At 41.8% G+C, this 16559-nt stretch overlaps 1 protein-coding gene across 1 annotated transcript; it reads left to right on the top strand.

Moving 5' to 3' along the window:
* The first annotated feature begins 4674 nt into the window (after positions 1-4674).
* On the top strand, positions 4675-16522 carry TVP23A (trans-golgi network vesicle protein 23 homolog A). Its single transcript, XM_054080500.1, has 6 exons — positions 4675-5031; positions 10302-10446; positions 12235-12324; positions 15296-15421; positions 15870-15999; positions 16399-16522. Exons 1-6 carry the CDS (start codon positions 4883-4885, stop codon positions 16458-16460), a joined length of 702 nt encoding a protein of 233 aa, XP_053936475.1. The 5' UTR covers positions 4675-4882; the 3' UTR covers positions 16461-16522.
* Positions 16523-16559: the final 37 nt, after the last annotated feature.

Genomic DNA, 16559 nt, shown 5'->3' with positions numbered 1-16559 from the left:
TCTGAACAACACTATGTAGATATTGCTGGCAGCAAGGAGCTAAGGGGGAAAAAAAAAAAAGAAAAGCTCATGAATAAGCAGTTTACAGTTTTTATAAAAAACTTCAACTCATTTTTGCAGAGAAAACAGCAGCAGCAACAGTTCTTCATATTCATCTCCCATTGTACTAAGTTTCTAAACTTTTTGATAATCCTTCAGGTCTTTTATTTAATAGGTATAGATTACGCTTATATTGTCATTGTCCCACAGAGAAGCGGCTTAAGTCAGGAAAGGTATTGGATACTTGTGTGAGTGTGTACAGGTCTTTTAAACTCATACAGGAAAGGAGGGAAGGGACCCCAAGCGCTTCTTCTGGTGAAACTGGAAGACTGCCACTCTGGGAAACAGACCCTATCCGTCCTTACTGCAGTGGATTTATTAAGTTACATAAACCAAACTTCTGAACCGGTGTCCAAATAGCTCAAGTTTCTTATATTTGGAATTCCCAAAATGAGAAATAAGGGATGATTTGCAGAAATGACAAGTATCAAGAAGTGCAGCTGAGAATGGCTGAAGCTTTGAACATAAAGAGATATATAAGACTAAACACACCGCATACAAATGCTGGGAAGAAACACATCCCAAGGTGTGAGACAGCTGATGACTCTGCTTTGGTCTGCTCTTGTTTTTGCTGTTTCTAAGCAAGCACTACAGAGTTGCAACAGAAAAAGATACTGAAGTAAACTCATTAATAATTGCAAAGTATTTTATCTCCCAGGTAAATGCACTAGAGAGTCCTATAGCATGAGTTAAATAAGGCCTAAAGCCACTTATTCAATACAGAGGATAAAATAAGATAGTTAGTAAAAATATGTAATGTTTTCTTCATTCTTTCCTACCTGAAAGGAACAGAGATACTACTGCACTTTTTAGAATCAAATCCAGGTACAGTGCAATAATGGGCATTTATACTGCTCTCAAGATACTATTTTCATAACTGAATGAGGGATTAATCAGCTTTTTTTGAAAAAAATAAATAAATCTCCCTTTATATTTAGGGCCCAAACCTCTTCAGCCTTGATATATCTTCCAGTTACCCATTTCAGGGTACTACTACATATCACCCAGCTAAAAGATACTATCCTGATCTGTCAAGTAAATGCTGCAGCTTCTTCCCTGCTGATACAGAGTTGATTACAACAACTCAGGTATGCACAGACAAGAAATTCCACAGAAATTGGAATTTCTGGGCTAAAGCAGGAAATCATCTCTTACAAATTAATTAGACAGCAATGCTATTAGGAAGCCATCTATTTAATATGTTTTCTAATTAGACCTATCTCCTCTAAATTTAAACATTTTATTGAAAACCCAACAAAACCTGTAAGTGTGGCTAATGCAAGTGAGGTAAGCATTATTCTCAAAGTAACAATATTTTCCAATATTCAGAGGAACAGAATACTTAACTGTAAACACCACTGAGATACTTAAACCAGAGCAATAACTGTTGAGTAACTCAAAACGTCCTTGTACTATTTACACGGCAAGTATCCAACACCATGCCAGTGCAGCGGACTGGGCAACAATCCAAAGAAAAAGATAAATCAGCTGACTTCATATTTAACTTGTGAATAAAACACTATATTCATCCTAGGGGAGGTTCTATTTATTATTGAAACAGAAAGCAGAAGAGATTTCTCAGTTATTCATACCAAGCCTCTATGACAGAAAGGCCATTACTCGTTCTGGGAGGAGATTGCCCGAAAGAAATTCTTGGCAGTGACCACAGATTCTTCATTGCTCTTAGTTTGGTCTAAAAGAAAATCACAACCCTTACAATACTTTGAACAATCACAGCAAAATTAGGCATAGCTTTTAAAAGATTATTACAAATACCATTTGCATGGTGCAGTGATAGCCATCTGTGGGATTATCTGATAAAGTTTGTTAGGAAAATAGAGACTCCTTACTGAGAATCAGTGGAGACAAGCACTGCAAGAAGGGAAAAAAAAAGAAACGTTTATCTGATTTTAAATTAAAAAAAATATCCAAAACACAGGTTCTGTTTCTTTTTTAGTTATGTCATTTCATCTCTACAATCAAGTAGCTAATATTGTTACAGATTAACTGTTACCTCCCCCATAGAGGCAAGTACTGGTTTATTTGATAAGTAACAAAGCACATAGTTATTTCCTGGTGCCTTAGAACAAAAATGCAATGGCTCAGGCAAAACAGCAACATTACAGCATTACTAAATTCAAACCAGACTTGCTGGTAGAACTGTGCAGAGGTGAAAGAAGAGCAGAACACAGTAGGTGGAATTAATATTCTGGCACCCAAGAAGTTGCAAGACCTCCTTCCACTGCTTAATGCTTCTGTCAACAGCTCCAGGAGCTGCTTCTGAGTCAAAAGCCAGTTATGTTTAAGTTATTGTAGTACACTGCTCATAAGCCGAAGGGATGTTGATACCGTAAATGAAGCGGAGGTCAGCTTCAGGTATGTGCATAATTATTTAATAATTGTTTCTCATGATAACTCTCAAAGAATTTATATCTTCTTCAGGAGTGAAAGCCTCTTTAACTCTTTCAATACTGTGAACTGTTGCGAGCCATTTCATCAAGTCACAGACTGCCTATTCAATGTTCTAGTGCAAGTCTGCTGTACTTACCATCCCACTACGAAGCATTGTTTTAACACTACCAAGAGCAAAGAATGACTACCACAATATTAACATTATTAGTCATAAAATACACCTTTCCCCTCCTACAACTACAAATCCTACCAACACCACCTCTACCAGTTTTCTGATGCATTAGGTATTGTCTTGTTCTAATAACAGATCTTGCACAAAGCTACTTTCCAATGCACATTTTTTAAATGTTCACCTTAGTAACTTCTCTATTTACTCAACAGATACATTATGGTTTAGATAGGTGTTTTAGAAAAGACTAGGAAGTTATTATTACACAGGCTTATTTAACTTGAGCAGCTACAAATTACTATGATTTGATAAATCACAGAATGGTTTGGGTTTGAAGGGGCCTTAAAGATAACCCAGTTCCAACACTTCAGACCTTCCCTGATCTTCCACTTCATGCTTAACTGACAGGACCATTTCCTACCATGAGGAAACCCAAACCCATACCTTGAATCTCATTTCACTTTCCTACTTCCCTAACTCTGCTCTATAACCTGCCTGCAATTTCAATAAAACCAAAAGGAATCGCTTAAGTAGGGGGCTGAGCTGCACTCCCCCAGCAGCACACCTGCACCACCCTGGCTGTACGGCACTGCCCGCAAAGCCATACTGCACAGGGCCCAGTGCTGGTGGGACAGTAAGCTGTTAGTGCCAGCTGTGGTCCTCAAAACAGACATTCCCATGGCTAACATGCTTGGAGATGCATGCTGCGCTTTCCCTATGCTACTGTTGCCCTGTAGGGGTTAACTTCAGCATGAGGTCTAAGCAGCCTGACCCAGGGAGTGTGTGGTGACTGAGTAACCCTGTCCCAGTCAGCATGTGGTGACTGAGCAACCTTGTCCCAGTTTGTGCATGGTAACTAAACAGCCTGTTCTAGTCAATACGTAGTGACCGAGGAGCCCTGTCCCAGTTGGTGCGTGGTGACCAAGCAACCCTGTCCTGGTCAGCGCACAGTGACCGAGCAGCCCCATCCCAGTCAGTGCACAGTGGCCCAGCCGCCCCTTGGCCTTCTTGGCCACCCGGGCACACTGCTGGCTCATGTTCAACCAACACCCCCAGGTCCTACTCCTCCAGGCAGCTTTCCAGCCACTCTTAGAATCATAGAACATCCTCAGTTGGAAGGGACCCACAAGGATCATGAAGTCCAACTCGAGGTTAAGGAACTTGAAAACCAAGAGAGATGACAAGTCTTTGAATGAAAAATCCACCTTGTTTGCAGCTTTTTAAAGTACGTTTTGGGGGAATCCAGCAGACTCTCCTGCTTCCTGCCATGAGGCCAATGGCAGGAGTGGGTCTGAGTCCTTCCATGCTTTGGGTCTCTACCAGCTTCGTTCCTTTGCTCCAGCTCAGCAAAGTCACCTCCAGCGTGCCCAGAGTGGCTCCTCTGCCCTCAGAGCAGGAGGTGAGGGACAGCTTATGATGGATTTACTTTACCACTGACTAGATCTTGTTTATTCGGAAGCAGAACAGAATGTGATATTCGCATCCGATTTCCTCAGGTCTCAGAAGAACATTATAAGATTGAAGTAAATGAAAACAAGGAGGCACTATTGCCTAATTTAAGTACAGTAAATCCTACACAGCTGAATGGTGATTGTTTCCAGGAACCTCTACCTGAGGCATGGAGATGTGTTCATAGACTCATAGAATACTTAGTGTTGGAAGGGACCTTAAAGATCATCTAGTTTCAGCCCCCTTACCATGGGCAGGGACATCCCATTAAATCAGCCTGACCAAGGCCCATCCAACCTGGCCTTGAACACCTCCAGGGACGGGGCATCCACAATTTCCCTTGGCAACCTGTGCCAGTGTCTCACCGCTCTCGTGGTGAAGAAATTCTTCCTTATGTCCAGTCTAAATCTGCCCCTCTCCAGTTTGTACCTGTTCCACATTGTCCTATCACCACAAGTCTTAGTCCCTCTCCAGCTTTCCCATAGGCCCTGTTCAAGTACTGGAAGGTCGCTATAAGACCTCCTCTGAGCCTTCTCTTCTCCAGGCACATCACTCAGCTTGGCGTTATCATGTGTTAACTATTATAACAGAATTAGAGGATGCCCTCTAGTCTGTAGCGCTGCACGGGGCTGTTGTGCCCCAAGTGCAGGGCCCTTTGTGGTGGCCCCGCGGCGCCCCCCGCCCCCGAACCGGGCTCCTAGCGCCACAGCAGGGCCCGGGCGGGGCGGGGCGGGGCCGCTGTGGGGCTCCGCGATGAAGCCGGTTGTCGCGGGGCCGGGATGGAGCGGGGAACGGCGGACCCTGCGCGCTGACCCGCCGCAGGTGCCGCTGGACGACACCGAGGATGTATCCCTCGACTTCGGCAGCGAGGAGGAGCTGGCGCTGCGGAAAGCACGGATCAGGTGAGGGCGGAGTGGACCCGGGGGCCTCCATTCGGGTGGCGCCGCTGCGGTGAAAGGCGAGGAGCGCCGCGAAACGGGTAACGAGCGGCGCCTTGCAGAGGGCCCGGGCGGGCAGAATGGTGTCGAGGGTCTGGACCCTCCGCCGCCAAGGGAAGTGCACCAGAGAGAGGAGGAGGGGGGAAGGGATCAGCATAGACACAGAGCCGGGAAATGGGGGGCTGGAGAGGTGAAGAAAGGTGCACAGCAAAACATCCACAGCCAGGGAAATTGGGCGGGGGGGGTGGGGGGCTGGAAAGGGACACAGCACGCATCCCACACCCAGCCAAATGGCAATGTGTAAATCTGGAGAAACATCACGAACCCCGCATCCAGCCGCATGGCAAGGGAGGCTGGAGAGATGGGCTCAGCACACACCCACAGCCAAGGGAAATGGGGGAAAGGTGGGGAGAGTGGCTTAGCACAACACCCACAGCCAGGGAAATTGGAAGGCAGAGGGACACAGCACGCACCCACACCCAGACAAACGGCAGTTTGTTAGGCTGGAGAAGTGCGGAGAGGGGGCACATCACAAACCCTGCATCCACCCAAACGGCAGGTCAGGCTGGAGAGATGGGGAGAGGGGCACAGCACACACCCCAAACACCTAGCCAAACGACAGCGGGTTGGGCCGGAGAACGGGAGAGAAGGGCGCATCACAAGCCCTGCATCCAGTCAAACAGTGACTGAGGCTGGAGAAGTGGGGAGAGGGGTGCAGCATGCACCCAGAGCCAGGGAAATCGAGGTGGGAGCAGCGTCGAGGGGAGGCTGGAGAGGGGCTCAGCACGCACTCCACACCCAGCCAAACAGCAGTGTGTTAGGCTGGAGAAGTGGAGAGAGGAGTACATCACAAACTCTGCATGCAGCCAAACAGTGGGTGAGGCTGGAGAGATGGGGAGGAGGCTGGAAAGGTGGGGAGAGGAGCAGAGCACACACCCCACACCTAGCCAAATGGTGCTTTACGCTGGAGAAGTGGATAGAGGGGCACAGCACACACCCACAAGACAGGGAAACAGCAGGTCAGGCAGCAGAGAGGCACAGCACACCCAAGCCAAACAGCAACTTGTTAGGCTGGAGAAGTGGGGAGAGCAGCACATCACAAACCCCACACCCAACAAAACAGCAGTTTGTTAGGCTAGAGGAATGGAGAGCATGCTCATCTTCAGGAAAACCAGCTGTTTGTAGAGTGCTATATAGGCATTCCATTGCACACCCGGCAGAAGGAAGACAGGAAGTTATTTGCAATAAAACTGTCATGGTTTCCTATCGTGGGATGTGATGTTGTGTGGAATATAGCATATCTTATCCTTGTAGCTGTTACCTAAGAAACCCCAACCCATTGATCCCTGTCATCTGTCAGGTTAAGCATCCTACCGGTACGCTACCAGAAGAGTCACCCTGCAGCTTGGTTCACACCACCAAGGTCCCAGGTCATAAAGCTGTTGCTCCATCAGTGGCTTTTGAAGAATCTCCAGTCAAAGACTGTCAAGAGAGAAATGTTATGTCAAAAGAATTATACATATGCGTGCACTCATCAATAATGTATATAATCAGCTTCGATTTATATTACTTTCTTCCCTTCCACCTTGGCCCAGTTTACTCCGGTCCATTACAATGTTATTATTTCTTGTAGGCATAAACAAAGGAAAATAAGAGATGTTAAGCCTAATGCAAATGCTATCCAAGATGTGGAAACAAAGCAATCACTTCGATTTACAATACATTACTGTATTTTACTACTGTCTGGTCAAACATTTCTGCCCTTCCAGAGCACTGGACTTTACAACTACATGATGAGTCAGCCACAAGACAAGATCAACATTCCCTTAGTTGCTTATGCTTTACCAGCAGCACATGTTTTAAGTGAAGGTTTACATTTTGGTGCACTCTTAGGGAACATATCCTAAAGGATTAAACCCGTCTGTCTGTGGATCCAGACTAGAGTTAGCTTGAAGTGAAACCACCCTGAAACGGTAGGAGGTTCACAGCACTAGATACTTTACTCTTAGAGATCTGTTCTTACTGCTCACTCTACCCGGTAATGTAACCAGCAAAGTATCAATAAACCACAGTATTAATTGATCCACTTTGTATATACTTTTTTCATTAGAGACTGTTTCTCTTCCCTCATTGTGACTATACTAAAAGATAATATCATAGTGAAGACCCTTCCGCCACAGAATACAGAAATGAAACTCCATACTTAACATTGTTCACATAAAAGTTTGTTTTTATATTTTTGAAGAATCTTGTGCAAATAAGCCTGGAACACGCCCATGTGCTATAAAATGTTGTTGTCTTATTGGAAGGCATAGCAACACATTCGCCATAGCAACACTCTTGGATAGTGATTAAGTAAGTGATACTTCCGTAAGAAGGTTAAGAAAAAGATAACTTCCACCATCTTTGCAGTTCATTCTAGTATCGGAACATTTGATCTGGAACAGTTAGGAGTATATGATTGCTTATTTTTCAGATCAGCCAGGTCACAAAAGATAATCAAGCCTGAGAACTTGTTTGTTCAATATTTGCCTAAATATGTTTGAAGTCCCAGACAGAGGTATAAGAAGCAGCTTGCAGATTGCTGCTGTGGCACTTCTGAGCAGGTGCTGGGAGTGATTCTCCTGTGGCTCAGTGGTTTACCTCAGGGCTGACACAGTGGTTCCTTGCTGTGGGATGCAGCTAAATTCATAATGGCTCATTCCTATCCTAATCAGTATCATGCTTGCAAACTGAATGGAGTTTATTGTAATAGGATAAATGGGAATCATTTAGCCACAGGGCTCCAGTTCTACACTATATGGATGTTTAGAAGCAACAAGATGACTAAAAGCCCAAGCAAGTGGGTTGCTATGCTTTCAGAAACAAATCTGTGCCAAGCAGATCCAGTGCAGAGTTTCATTTGCCTTTCTCATTTATTGGATCTGAATGCAAAAAAAAAAATTATCATGTTAAAAAGCCTATGCTGTCTCCCATTAGTACCAGAATGGTATAACCATTAGTTTATACAATGATTTCTTAATGCCATTGTATTTCTGGAAATGAGCTTTTTTTTAAAAAAAAAAAATTTAAAATGCAGTGGAATTCAATATAAATGCGTTCACTTAAGAAAAGCTGTAAAGTACTTTGTTTCAAAAACAATGTTTTAGATAAAATTGTCTTTTAAAACCTGAAGCTATTTGGGATTGTAACCTTATCAAAAATTCTGTCCCTGTATGATTAGACCTATAAGCTTCAGCTGATGGCTGTGGATTAAGAAAACACATATATTCTGATAACAGAGGAAGCGAACAGTAAACTGTTTCAGGATTTATTTTTAATTCAAGATTTTTTTTTTTTGAGCTTAAAGAGGCAGACACTTTGAGACAGAGATAGCTGTCCAAAGAATGAGGTACAAGTTTCGATATATCTCCATATTCCTCCCCTATCTTTGGTTTGGCTAGCCATATCCTTGTCAGAGGTTTAATGCTGCAATAAATGTGAGCCCCTTGCTAGTGTACTGGATTTTCCGTAAGCACCCTCCAAAGTTCCATATTGGAATAAGTTCAGCATCCAAACAGTGATTCATATCTGACTTCCAAAATGGAACACTTACTTCTCCAAAGTTACTTTCACATTTGAAGCACTGATAAAGTTACAAAAGCTCAGTCCACCCTGCTGCATGTTAGGGTTTTGTACTCTATGAAGAGCTTATTTGACACAAGATACTACTTACATAATCAACTCTTGCATCTACCTGAATGAGAACAACACTTGAAGTAGCAAGACATAATCCATTTTTGACAATTCACAATATTCCTTTGACTCTATCCATGCACCCACTCTTCTGCTTATGGCAGAAAAAGCTCCTTTTGCTTAAAATGTCACGTGTTTAGCTTGAAGTCAGAAGTTTTTGGAAAGTTTGAGGTTAGCGTGGGCATGACCAGGTGTAAATATAAACTACAGCTGTGCATCATTCTTGCTTCTCCAGTCATGTGTATGCAGTACTACAACCACAATGTTGCCATTATAGAACAGGTAATCACCAGAACAGTTAAAAAGCTATAGACAATATTACAACAAAGATAAAATAACTAGTATAAGTTAAGTAATTGTAATTTAAGTTTATAAAAACAATTATAATTGTGTATATATTATTCGTATAGTTATACAGAGCATAATAAATGTAATAGTTGAATAGTTAATTATGACCTAGGCCACACTACTGTTAGTTGTTAACAGTGGTAGAGGAGCTTAAGGAGAAAATTGCTTACTTAAAAAAAAAATCTTATTCAGAAGACAAGTTCTATTCACTCAGCTTCAAGAGAAGAAGTTGCTTAAATGCAATAACTTCTAGTTAATTGTAACTTTAAACAAATTAACACAAACTGTACAGGATAAGTTTTTGTATTTGGCAGATTCCCCATAAAATTGTACTGTGCTCATTATGACATTCTCCAACCCCCTTTCTTAGTGTGTGGGCCAATATTCAAATATCTTCCACTGAAATTCTCCTTTATTTTCTTACAAACAAAATTTTGCTTGATGAGCAAAGCACAAATAATCTAGTGAAATTAATGAGCACTCATTCATGTAAACTGTTAGATTCCCAAATCACACTCCCTCTATAAAGGCAAGTGTTTGGTTTCAGACATTACAATATGAATGTTCCTTTTGTATTATACCCGGCAGCTTTATTTTTTATTTTATTTTTGTAGTTTGAAAGTTCCAAAACAATTTTGAAAGATTTAAGATCTGTCTCAATTCTTTTGTGCCTTGCAATGCTGATTTATTTCATGAAGCGATGAGGATTCTAGGGCACAGTGGTGAACACAATTACTGAATTCCTTCATACAGTACCAAAAGTGAAAGACCTTGCATTTTTTTCTGTGTTTGAGAGAGTTTTGACATGGACACCGTCATTTAGCTTTAGATTGAAGCTTGGCTTTGGGAAATACTATTGCTTTATAATGAAGATATACATCAACATATGAAATAATAGTAGCTATAAATCAAAGTACCATTATAGACTAGAAATAGTTTTTTACTGCATTGTTAGCTAATACAACAACATTCCTTTACATCATAGAACCAAAGAATGGTTTGGATTGTGGAAGAGACCTTAAAGGTGATTTAGTTCCAAGCACATGCCATGGCAAGAGACACCTTCCACTGGATCAGGCTGCTGAATATTCTGGTCCTATAACTTTCCAAATGCTCTGCTTTTTTTTAATTTTTTTTTTTCCCCCCCTCAGGCACCCACTGGCCACCTTTTTCCACCTGTTTTTCCGAGTGAGTGCTATTATTACCTACTTGTTCTGTGACTGGTTCAGCAACAGCTTTGTTGCCTGTTTTGTCACTATTCTCCTCCTTCTCTCCTTTGACTTTTGGTCAGTTAAGGTAAGATGACCTGGAATAGTAATTGCCTTTGAAAGTGTTCTGTGTGCTGTTAAATAAAACAAAAAAGGAAATATGTATAACGGAAAAAGTGACAAAGACATTGTGATCAGTTGATGTATTTATCACATTAAATAGGTACAGTTCTGACAGGTGGCTGAGGGATGCCCTCCTGTCGAGTCACAAGGTTCAAGACAGACCTCCTTGCTTTCTAAGCTTCCCCTCAGAGAGGAGCTTAGGTGTAGCTGGATCTGTCTCCAGCCTCAGACTTGGATTATGACTAAAGGATTATTTGCATATGTGTCAGCCACCAGTCAGAATTAGTGTAAACAGCACATAATTTATTTTAAGTGACAGATAAAAATAAGTTTGGGACTGCTGTTGATAAATTCACCTGCTCATTAGTGCTAGACAGTTATCACCAGTTAACAATAATCATATATTTGTATTAAAGAACTGAAACTCAAATTAGTAATTGTTTTCGCTGGGGAACACCCAAAGTCAGCAGCAAGCAATTCTTACCCAAAAGCCATCCGTTTTTGGAGGGGAGGAGAGGTCCAGGCCTGTCAGCTTGTCCATCGGGTAAGGTGGTCATTTGTTCTCCCCCAAAGAAGGATTTTCAGGTGTCGATTTTATACTTTTTGAAAACTCCTCAGTGTCGCTTTGTGAGGTGGGACTAAGTCAATTAATACATGTTGACAGCTCTTGGCATGCCCCTCCTGTCCTCAGAAGCATGCCTTCAGGGCATGGAGCTCAGTATGTGCCTTTGGGAGTGTTTCTGCTCTTGACTGAGGTAACATCAGGCTGTAAAGCCTCCACCTCACCCCAAGAGTCGCACAACTGAATTGAGAGATCACCACCTGATCCATCTGTCTTGCAATATAAGGTTGTTTGTTGCTCAAATAGAACTACTCCCTTTAGCAAAGTTCGGTGTTTGCCATCCACAAGGCCTAGCAATTCCCTTATGCCACAGTATTAAATGTCTAGTCCATTTTAATTAAGACATTTGCGTATCTTATTAGTGTTACCGTTTAGAACTATGTTCTTTATGGCTGATGGGAGCGAGTAATATGGTGAGAACATTACCTTGCCATAGGTAGATTAGTATCTATGCTTTCCTCCTTAGAGAAAAAAAAAAAAAGACCAAGTAATACTGGTGTTCAGTACTGGCTGCCAGCAGATGTCTAAAGCTGCAGTGCTGTGCCCAGCCCCAGCATGCAGGAGCTGCAGAGGGCTCCCTGGAGCCCAGCTATGGCACCTCTGCCCTAATTGTGCGCAGGCAGATGGGTCAGGCCAGCCCAGAATCCCAGGGATGTGGGAAAAGGCTTTTGTTTTGTAGAAGTGAGGCACTGATGCACCTCCAATATACTGAAAAAGTCTGATATTTGTCCAGGTGCAGAAATATTTTCCCAATTTGTTTGCTTGATTCCATGCAGCTTAATTGCTTAGAATTAACCTTCCAATTTTTCAAGTGTGTTTTCAGTTCTCCTCTTACTGAAGAGACTTTGTTTATCAGGGGCTTCTCCAACTAACTGACTTGGAAAAGATACATCCTATAATTTCTTACCCAAATCATTTTTATTGTGCTAATTGTCACATTAGAACAGTCCTCTAATTTTGTGGCAACTCATCCATCCTTAATGATTATTGTGCTCAAGCTGGCACAGCTTTTAGAACTACTTTTAGTAATTGATAAAAGAATATTATTTTCAAACATGCTTGTCTTTCTTTAATGTTAGTCTGACAAGTGAATTATGCAACTGATTAATGCAAATATGTATGTGTCACTAGAACGTGACAGGAAGACTCTTGGTTGGTTTGCGTTGGTGGAACCAGATTGATGAAGATGGAAAAAGCCACTGGGTGTTTGAAGCAAAAAGGGTAAGTATGTTAATGAAAACAGGCACGGGACAAAAAGAATCCATAGGAAAGCTTGTAAAGCTAATAGTAACTCAAATAAATAAATAAATAGAGCATTTTTGTAAGAGTTGCTGTATAAAAAGTAAGTGCTCTATTGCAAGCACATCAGATTGTTACATCCTGGAAGTACTCAGAACAAAACTAAGTCTCACAACATTATCATCATATTCATCAGCAGAATAAATATTCATAGTAAGGTACTATCAGTATAAAACACTTATGGCGATTCTATTTTATTTTCTAATGAGAGTATCTTTTAATAAACACATCATCCCATAGTTAATCCCGACACAGAATCCTCCTCAGGAAATATGTGTTGAAAGCAATACCAAAGAGTTCTAGTTCAGCGTTTTAAAGCCAAGGTTTTATTCCTGCTTATGGACTGTGGTGGGGAATAGAACCTTGATCTCAGATTATTCTGGTACTACTCATGCTCCCCAAATACGGCCAGCAAAAAAGCGCTAAAGTGACCCTTGGCATCGCTGCCAGAATCAAGGCTGGAAGTTTGTTCACACTCTTTCCACAGCCCCATTCAGGCAAGAGCCTGGTAGAACAGCATTTCAAGTGCTGCTCCCCAGGATGTTCCTCTCAAGCAAATGCAGCTGTGCAGCCAGCCTGGATAGTGAGTGCAGGACACTCAAATGCACGGGCCAACAGGGCCCTCTAGCAGCCCTACATCCATCTGTAGCGCCTCCTGTAATCTAATGTGGGCAAGCCTGTGCGAAAGCCAAGAAACCAGAACGCTTTCAGAGTTTATTAGTTCTGTCAAGATAGTAAACAAGAGATTTCTAGGCACTTAAAAGCAAAGGCATCCGTAAAATGACTGCCTGACCTCAAAATGAGTGTAATGTGAGGCAGCCTGGTTCACCTATTACAATTTCTTAAATCCAGCCTAGAAATACTAAGTTGACTCATCAGTATGGGGTAAAGAACTTCCAAAAATTCAGGCAAATAGTAATTTAAAGTGAAAATCACAGTACTACCAGAAAGAACATACAATTAAGAGTAGATTGTATTTTTGTCACAGCTTATCCACGAGAAAAACTTTGTCATGGCAAGATCCTGAAACACATGCAATTCTCTTACTTTCTAGAGTCAAGCATTTCCTGTGTCTCTTGACACTCCTCTGGCAACTCTTTAAGATCTCCTTTATGGGAGAATTTGCTTAGAAATAAACCTAGTCACTCACCAACAATAAGCCGCTAATTCCCAGCATCCTGCTGACACAATAGAGGTTCACCCTCAAAATTGTATCTTCTGCAGAGAGTGACTAGAAGAAAAACAACTCTTAAACTCCAGCCGACACAACTTCTTTGGGATGACTGCAGCCTTTTGTAATCTTGCTCATCAAGTTAACTAGGCCTTTCAGGTGCAGTGTTCTCAGGTGTACTGACTTTTTTTCTCCTAATTAGTGCTAAGGCATTCTCACTGTTAGGTAATTTGTCAGTTACGGGATACAGGTGATTAAACTCTTTTATTGACTTAGAACAGCTGTCTTTTTCTGTAACTTTGAGGGCATAGAACATTCTCTAGAGCTCTGCAACATCACTGTTTTAGAGGGTACATGAAAAAATTAAAGGCATCTTGTAATTGTTGCATTTTGCAGGGTTTTCTTAAGCAAAATATAAGTTAACTGTATTTACAGGTTAGGTGCCATTGCCTGCCTTGTGATGGGTGGATGAATAAATGGATGAATGGATTGACAAGTCTTATTTTTACATGGAGAATTCAAGATACTGAAAATAAACTAAAAGGCTTTTCAGTTTTCAGTGGAAGAATCCACAGGGTTTTCTTTTCCACTTGTGAAACTTGTGTTTCAGGAGCCAGCACTAGTGGTAGCTGAGTGGCCTGAGAACTGGAGAGATTTTGAATTCTGGTCTCCTAGGAAAAAAGATTTTCTGAAGGATCCTCATTCTTTAGCTTCTCTTAAGTTTTGGGAGTTAACAATGAGCCTTTCAATGTAGATAAAGACAGATGAGTTTTGTTGACCTGAAGAAATCTTAAACCTGGGCTTTTTGAAGCCTGCTTGGGGGTTTTGTGCTTTACTTCAGGAACACAAAGAGAGCACTGTCAGTAACGATGCCTCTTTCAGAGAGATGTGGGCAGTTGTATGCTGTCCAGCACTACTGTAACAGAAGAGGCATTTTCAAAGCCACAGTTATTGATTTATGGAATGTCAGTGGACACTATAAGCAAACTTGAAGTATTAGTTTATACAATAGAAAACTAAGCTTGACACAAGATTTAAATTAGGCCAAGATGCTGCATGGTTTTAGGAAAATGTATGGAAATAGCCACTGTTATGAGAATTACATTGTCTGAAGAACCAACTGATAAATCCTGTGAAGGATCTTGCAGCACACTGCAATTTCCACAACAGATACCATAGCTTCTCTGATACTGGACTGATTCCTCTGTGTGTGTCCCCCCCCGCTCCCCCCTTCTTCTGATTCATGAACAGGGCACATGCCTACACAAATCTACACTACAGACAGTGAAGTACTTACACTAAAGTTCTGCTTGTAACGCTGTCTTCTGTTTCACGCTTCTCTAAGGCTTTGGTAAGGCTTGAATCTAATTTCAAAGTGAACTTAGTAGTTCTTAAGTTTAAAAGCAGTTGTCAATATAATGGAACTTTGACTTTCAGATAGTACTAAACTGTAGTGTTAGTGGGGAGCTAGCATTGACAAAAGGAACAATTATCTCTTTTGAACATTAACAAGACCAGAACGGTTTGAAAAGAAAATGCTGTCATGTACAGTATGGCAGCATGCAGTAAAGAACTTCTCTTCTTATTCTGTCTTCCTTCCATGCATATATAAGTGAAATTTAGGTAAAGAAGTAATTTTGTCCATTCCTTCTCCTCTGCCAATTTGTTATTGATTGTGAATTTTGTCTTTTTGACTAGCAGTTTAAATAATCTTCTTTCTAGGTGCCTACAATAGCTGTCTCAACAGAAGCTGAAGCTCGAATCTTTTGGCTTGGTCTCATTATCTGCCCAGTTATTTGGACGGTGTTTCTCTTTAGCACCTTGTTCTCCTTGAAACTGAAATGGCTGGTAAGTCCAGGAGTACTGAAAGTCCTACTGAAAGACAATGTTAGCAGAGGGAGAACCCAGATCTGTCAGTTTTACAATGGTCTTTAAAACAAATCTTTCAACAGTACAAACATCCCACCGATCAGCTTCAGTCTCCTTAAGTCAAGCCCTGCATTCTGGAACAGATCAGTCATTTTATGCCCACTTCTACTAGGCCAATGGATGTGAATTCCTTTATCTAACTTGAGAACCTTAAGTGGTTAGCAAAATTAACAGACTTTTAAACTAGCAAAATACTTTTCCCCCAACTTACTTCAGTCAAAAGAAACCAGTAGAAGAGGGAAGAAACAGCATGTGTGTGTGTGTCTAAGTTGTACGTGTGTACATGCAGGTGTGTATATATATGTTCTGCACACACTGTCTATATGTAGCAGTGTATTTGTCCCGCTGAACTTTTGTTTGTCCACAGGCTCTTGTGATAGCTGGGATCTCCCTTCAGACTGCTAATTTATATGGCTACATCTACTGCAAGCTAGGGGGACAAACAAGCATCAGCGGAGTCAATTCAAGGTTTTTTGTCACAGCAGATGCTCCCAAGAGTAAGTATGGAGTTGCTTTGTCAGCCACAAAGCATCACATAATGATCTGCCTCACGCTGTTGGTTTTGGCTCTTCCCAGGTCTTAGCTGCTAAAATAAACCCTGGCAGGGCTGCTTTGGTTCTCCAATAAGCCTCTTGTGGAACTCGCTTGGAGGGGCTGTACCCCATTTCACTCCTCTGTGTTCAGAAGCAAGCTGAAGCTTCACAAATAAGCTGCTTCCAAGCTCCATCAAGTTAAAGCCTGGGAGGGATGCCTCTTGAGGTGTTACAATGCCTCTGCCTAAGCATAGCTAGTAAAGTGACCTCCAACCTTCAGGCTTCCGCCAGGCTCTTCCTTGCTCCTCACGATTCCCACATACTAGGTCATGCTAACACCCGTTTCCTGTGTTCATTCCACAGGGCAGGCAAGGAGAATTTCAGAAGACCGCATTGAGGAACACGGGAAGACAGATGCTAGATAAAAATACTGTTATGATAGCTGTTCTTCACATAAAGATATTTAAGTAAAGCTCTTCAACAATTATGCCCGAGTGAAATAATTATTTTATGTCATTTGTGCT

Source organism: Cuculus canorus, chromosome 15 (assembly GCF_017976375.1).
Source record: "Cuculus canorus isolate bCucCan1 chromosome 15, bCucCan1.pri, whole genome shotgun sequence".
In the NCBI taxonomy this organism is placed as follows: Eukaryota; Metazoa; Chordata; class Aves; order Cuculiformes; family Cuculidae; genus Cuculus; species Cuculus canorus.
Note: the sequence above shows the minus strand (reverse complement) of the source record. Positions and strands in the feature narration are given on the sequence as shown.